Consider the following 6,789-nt stretch of genomic DNA (forward strand, 5'->3'; position numbering starts at 1 on the left):
AGCAACCCCTGTTGTAGACACATGGCAGATGTCTTTGCCGACTGCGAGCTATAAGCCGGGTGCCTTTTCCACTAGATACCGTGTGCTCCCTATAAGCCGTGAGCTTTTTTGCAACACATGGCTTATAGATGTCCATAAGCCGAGTTCTTCGGATTTTCCGGGTGTTTTTTTCCTAGACTCGGCTTAGAGGAATAAGCCGAGTACCCGAAAAATAGCTCACGGTTTATAGACTAACACACAGGAAAACAGGATTTTCCTGTAGTGAAAAACAAGTTAGACGTCCTCTACTTTGTTGTTGCAAATTTTACGTGGCTGCTACGGGCTGAGCAAGAACTGTTCTTACCTACGCATCAAAACCACAACGATAGTTCGTCAAGTAAGTGTTGTTTTAACCTTCGCAAGGACCGGGCGTAGCCACACTCGATTCAACTAAAGCTGGAGAAACAGACACCCGCTAGTCACCTGTGTGCAAAGCACGGCGGTAAAACCAGTCTCGCGTAAGAGCACGCGCAATGTCAGTTCGGGCCGCTTCATCCAACAATACCGCCGAACCAAAGTATGACATGCTGGTAAGCAGTATGACTTGTATCGCCCATAACTCACTTGTGTTCTACTCGTGCATATAACATCAACGCATAAAACCTGGCTTGGATGCCACTGAAGGGGAACGTAGTAATTTCAAAAAAATTCCTACGCACACGCAAGGATCATGGTGATGCATAGCAACGAGAGGGGAGAGTGTTGTCCACGTACCCTCGTAGACCGAAAGCGGAAGCGTTATGACAACGCGGTTGATGTAGTCGTACGTCTTCACGATCTGACCGATCCAAGTACCGAACGTACGGCACCTCCGAGTTTAGCACACGTTCAGCTCGATGACGATCCCCGGACTCCGATCCAGCAGGGTGTCGGGGATGAGGTCCGTCAGCACGACGGCGTGGTGACGATGATGATGTTCTACCGACGCAGGGCTTCGCCTAAGCACCGCTACGATATGACCGAGGTGGAATATGGTGGAGGGGGGCACCGCACACGGCTAAGGAACGATCACGAAGATCAACTTGTGTCTAGAGGTGCCCCCCTGCCCCCGTATATAAAGGAGAAAGGGGGAGGCCAGCCGGCCCTAGGGGGCGCGCCAAGGAGGGGGGAGTCCTCCTCCTAGTGGGAGTAGGACTCCCCTTTCCTAGTCCAACTAGGAAGGAGGAAGGGGGAAGGAAAGAGAGGGAGAGGGAGAGGGAAAGAGGGGCCGCGCCCCCCTCCCATGTCCAATTCGGACTCCCCATGGGAGGGGGCGCGGCACCTCCTGGGCTGCTGCCCTCTCTTTCCCCTCAGGCCCACTAAGGCCCAATACTTCCCCGGGGGGTTCCGGTAACCCCTCCGACACTCCAGTTTTCTTCGAAATCACCCGGAACACTTCCGGTGTCCGAATATAGTCGTCCAATATATCAATCTTTATGTCTCGACCATTTCAAGACTCCTCGTCATGTCCGTGATCACATCCGGGACTCCGAACAACCTTCGGTACATCAAAACTTATAAACTCATAATAAAACTGTCATCGTAACGTTAAGCTTGCGGACCCTACCGGTTCGAGAACTATGTAGACATGACCTAGAACTGTTTCCGGTCAATAACCAATAGCGGAACCTGGATGCTCATATTGGCTCCTACATATTCTAGGAAGATCTTTATCGGTCAAACCGCATAACAACATACGTTGTTCCCTTTGTCATCGGTATGTTACTTGCCCGAGATTCGATCGTCGGTATCTCAATACCTAGTTCAATCTCGTTACCGGCAAGTCTCTTTACTCGTTACGTAATGCATCATTCCATACTAACTCATTAGCTACATTGCTTGCAAGGCTTATAGTGATGTGCATTACCGAGAGGGCCCCAGAGATACCTCTCCGACAATCGGAGTGACAAATCCTAATCTCGAAATACGCCAACCCAACATGTACCTTCGGAGACACCTGTAGAGCTCCTTTATAATCACCCAGTTACGTTGTGACGTTTGGTAGCACACAAAGTGTTCCTCCGGTAAACGGGAGTTGCATAATCTCATAGATGTAGGAACATGTATAAGTCATGAAGAAAGCAATAGCAACATACTAAACGATCAAGTGCTAAGCTAACGGAATGGGTCATGTCAATCACATCATTCTACTAATGATGTGATCCCGTTAATCAAATGACAACTCATGTCTATGGTTAAGAAACATAACCATCTTTGATTAATGAGCTAGTCTAGTAAAGGCATACTAGTGACAATATGTTTGTCTATGTATTCACACATGTATCATGCTTCCGGTTAATACAATTCTAGCATGAATAATAAACATTTATCATGATATGAGGAGATAAATAATAACTTTATTATTGCCTCTAGGGCATATTTCCTTCAGCGTTAATGCCTAAGCAACTTGACATCTAACACCGAATAATCTGGTGACTGACAACGAATGACCATAGTTGTTAGATCAACTTCAACAGCTCCCTTGAAAATCTTCCCATAAAACTAGTTTTTTGGCCTTCCCGTAAAGGTTAGGGGAAGTTTTCTGGAAGCAATTTTTGTCCATTCCGCTAAACTTCTTCCTCTAATCCATTTTTATTTTAGTTAAACAAAAAAATACAATTGCCTAGCACCCGTTAGTCAGTGACACACGTGATGGCGAGCGGGCCATCGCCGGCGAGGGGAGGCGCGAGGCGATGTGTTGGCCGCCGACGTGAGGCGGTGAGTAGGCGATGGCGCAAGCGGCGGCGGCAAGGACCAGAGACGGTGGCATGGTGTGGAATGCAGAGTGGTAGTTGATGAAAATTTAGTCCGCCAAAAAAATACGGGAAATAAAAGATATGGAAAGATGATCTAAAATGCCACCTTTACGAGATCCTCTAAACTTAAAGGCTAGCTTCCCGGTTTGAGAGATTTGTATTCCTTAACTTCCCCTCAAGGGTGGTTAATTTAGAGATACTAGCATAATCTAGTAACTGGCTCACGGAATTTGATAGTGTTGTAAGATCATTTGGTCACCGGGACACGGCGCAGGCGACGCTTTGGGCCGGCGTGCCGCTTCGATGCCAGCTTCAATGAGAAGTCGCGTCCGCTCTGGGCTAGCATGAATTCGGCACGGGCGCTCTAGAGCAGCGCTGACAGACATGAATATGCGACAGTTGTTTCATGCGAAAAAGGACACGGGCGGGGGAAAGGATTTTGAATGGGTCTGGGGTGTCCGTCGTGTACATGGCAACGGTCGGAACGTCCGCAAAGCCACCCTGATTTGCTGCGGTTTGCGGAAAAACGGGTGTCCAAATCGAACCGCGGATGAATGGGGTACCGCGTTGCATGGCAAATCGCGTCCGGACCGCTCGGTCCGAGTTGATACGGGCAGTTAGGGGTTAGCCTGGAAGATACCCTAGCGGCCATAAGGAACTTTGTTTTTTTAGAGTAACTAGACTTTGGTTTACTTTTCTCATATAATAGTCATATTGTTTGCAAGAAGATGCGAAGTAAATTCAGGGATTACAAGATTACAAAAACCAGGTGATTTCGAGCTAAAGGATTGTTTTGCTAACTCATCAGCTATTGGCTTCTCTGAAACAATAATGTCATCCATGAGCTGAAGCGACTCAACCGCAAAGGAGCAGTCCGATTTAGGTGGACCTCCTCTACGCCAGCGTGTGCCTCCCGGTGGTTCCCAGGGACCTCGACCTGCGCGACCGCTCCGTTTTCCGCGGCATGGACCTGGCCTCCGCGCGCAGCCTCAACGGCGTGCGCGTCGCCGACGAGCTGCTGCGTCTCGTCCCGGACGCCGGCGCCTTCCGTACGACGCTGCGATGCATCAAGCACTGGGCCAAGGCGCGTGGCATCTACTCCAACGTGATGGGGTTCCTGGGCGGCGTGGGCTGGGCGATCCTGGTGGCGCGCGTGTGCCAGCTCTACCCCAACGCCGCGCCGAGCATGCTGGTGCCGCGCTTCTTCAAGATCTTGGCGCAGTGGAAGTGGCCCAACCCGGTGCTGCTGCGGGACATCGAGCACGACGGCGGCGGCGAGCTCGCGCTCCGGCTGCCCGTCTGGGACCCGCGCGACAAGAGCCACCTCATGCCCGTCATCACGCCCGCCTACCCATGCATGAACTCGTGCTACAACGTCTCGCACGCCACCCTGCGGACCATCACGGAGCAGCTCCAGATCGGCAACGGCGTCTGCCAGGAGATCCTCAAGGGAAAGGCAAAGGCCGGCGGGTGGGACGCGCTGTTCCAGCCGTTCCAGTTCTTCAAGGCGTACAACAGCTACCTGCAGGTGGACGTGAAGGTCGCCCGAGGGGAGGCCGGCCTCCGGGAGTGGAAGGGGTGGGTGGAGTCGCGGCTGAGGCAGCTGGTGAACAGGGTCGAGATGGCCACGGCCGGCATGCTGCTCTGCCATCCCAACCCGAAAGCCTACGCGGCCAAGCCCCATGATCTGCACTGCACGTCAACCTTCTTCGTGGGCTTGTCCAAGCCGCAGCAGCAGCAGCAGCAGCCCCAGGTGCCGTTCGACCTACGCGCGACCACGGAGGGGTTCAAGCAGGAGGTGTACACGTACGAGTTCTGGAGGCCCGGGATGGAGCTGGAGGTCTCGCACACCCGGAGGAAGGACCTGCCGTCCTACATGCTCGATCAGATCCTCCCGGCTGGGCATCTCAAGAGGAGGCGCGCCGCCGAGAGCAACTCTTCTCCTCCGTTGGCGTCTGCTTCCGGCGACGTCAAGAAGGTGGCGCCGGCAGGCGGAACCGGATCGTCGCCTGAGAGGAAGAGGCAATGCTGTCCCAGCAATATCCTCCCCAGCGCTTCAGTACTGGGCGTTGTGTGAGAGCAGATGAACATTCAGATTAGTAATCACAGGAACTAGCTAAGCTTCAGTAATCACAGGAACAGATGAACATATTTACCGGCACGATCGAGCCAAGGCAAGCCGAAGTCTTCAAGCGAACTCTTAATCTTATCAGGCAGATGGCATGATCCAACGGGAGACAGAGAGAAGGGCAAACTCTGCACCCGGCGTGTACAGATTCAGAAATGCGTTGCATAGCTTTGTCAGAGGAACAATTGTGTATTATATTGATAGCTGGTGATGAGATACATATTTAGTTATTTACAGGTTAGATTGTGTATCAACTATGTACTCAAAACTGTTGGAAGCACCACAGAATATGACAGGAGAAATGAAACCTCGGTTTGCAGTCGCGTTGTACCCCTTGTAGTTCTGTGGTATGCATGTCGAGTAGTGGACATGCAACTGATCACATTGGCTATCCATATACCAAAACCATGAGTTGGTTGTTAGATCTTATGGATTTCAACGCTAGTCTACCCCAACTTGTTTGGGACTAATAAAGGCTTTGTTGTTGTTTTTCTGTTATTGAATATTTCAGTATGACGTAAGGAAACACGGAGCCAAAATCATTTGCATTAGTTTCCTATTTTTGAGTATTTCTGTATGATGCATTGGTTTCCGTTGCGAAGGACTGTTTCCCAGCTTTTGATATAATTCTGAGCTTACATCCTACTCTCTCTGTGCCTCCGTCAAAAACACTCTTATATTATAGGACGGAGGGAGTAGTTTTTTCTTCTTAGGCCACTTTGATTGGGTGTAAATTTTGTGTGTTCTTCAGTATTTAGGTCACCTAAGTGCCCAACGGCCAGATCAGAAGGCGACCACCAAGGAGAAGAACAGAAGAAGAAAAAGAGGCTGGAGATGCCACTAGTAGAAAAGGGGGCAATGGTCCAGGCCGGGTCAGTCCATTAGTCCCGGTTCAATCCAGAAGCGGGACCAATGGGGGCATTGGACCCGGTTCGTGAGCCCCGAGGGCCGGCCGGGCCACGTGGGCCATTGGTCCCGGTTCGTCTGGACCTTTTGGTCCCGGTTGGTGGGACGAACTGGGACCAATGTGCCTTGCTCCTGGCCCACCACCATTGGACCCGGTTGGTCGCCTGAACCTGGACCAAAGGCTTCCCTTTAGTCCCGGTTCAAGCCACGAATCGGGACCAATTAGTTGCCTATATATACCCTGCGAGCAGAGCACTCTCACTGCTTTGTTTTTCGTGGCATGCGAGGACGGAGCTTTGTGGTGCTCTAGCTCACCTCCTATGCACACGAGGTGTTCGATGGAATGCCCGAGCCACACTACTTAAGCTTTCTCCTCTCCAAGCTCCACCTCCAAGCTCCATTTTCCTCAATATTTGTCTAGGTTTAGCGGTCCGTCACGTCCCGTCCCCGTCTTCACCGCCGTCGATCGCCCGCGCCGATCTCGTCGCCGGCACCACCGTGGTGAGCCTCTTACTTGTATGTTTATATAGATACTTGTATAATTTTCTTACTTTTATTATTGCATCTTATATAGTGCGATGGTTTTGGAATCCGCCCCCGTCGACCCTCGTCCTGTCTATGATTCGGATGTGGTATATATTATCTTTTCATAACTATTGGTTCATTTATTGTTTATGGCAATTATGCCGACCAACGTGACATAGATTTTATTTATCTAGGAGGTTGTTGAACCGGAAATTCCAACCGACCCTATTGTCGAGAGGTTAAATTTAGTTGAAGAAGAAAACAATTTGTTGAAGGAAAAAATTAGAAAAATTGAGGAGGAGAAGATGATATTGGAGTTGCATGTTGCGGATGTCGTCGATGATCACAAGATCAAGATGGATGCAATGCGCTTGAAGATTAGAAAGATTAGAAAATATGCCATTCATACCGAGGCTTGGTATCATTATGCCGTTGGATCAGTTGTTACATTGGTTG

At 50.5% G+C, this 6,789-nt stretch overlaps 1 protein-coding gene across 1 annotated transcript; it reads left to right on the top strand.

The window, feature by feature from the left end:
- The first annotated feature begins 2,670 nt into the window (after window positions 1-2,670).
- On the top strand, window positions 2,671-4,851 carry LOC123081679 (nuclear poly(A) polymerase 2-like). Its single transcript, XM_044504234.1, has 2 exons — window positions 2,671-2,736; window positions 3,658-4,851. Exons 1-2 carry the CDS (start codon window positions 2,671-2,673, stop codon window positions 4,849-4,851), a joined length of 1,260 nt encoding a protein of 419 aa, XP_044360169.1.
- The last annotated feature ends 1,938 nt before the right edge of the window (window positions 4,852-6,789 follow it).

This window comes from Triticum aestivum, chromosome 1B, assembly GCF_018294505.1.
Source record: "Triticum aestivum cultivar Chinese Spring chromosome 1B, IWGSC CS RefSeq v2.1, whole genome shotgun sequence".
NCBI lineage: Eukaryota > Viridiplantae > Streptophyta > Magnoliopsida > Poales > Poaceae > Triticum > Triticum aestivum.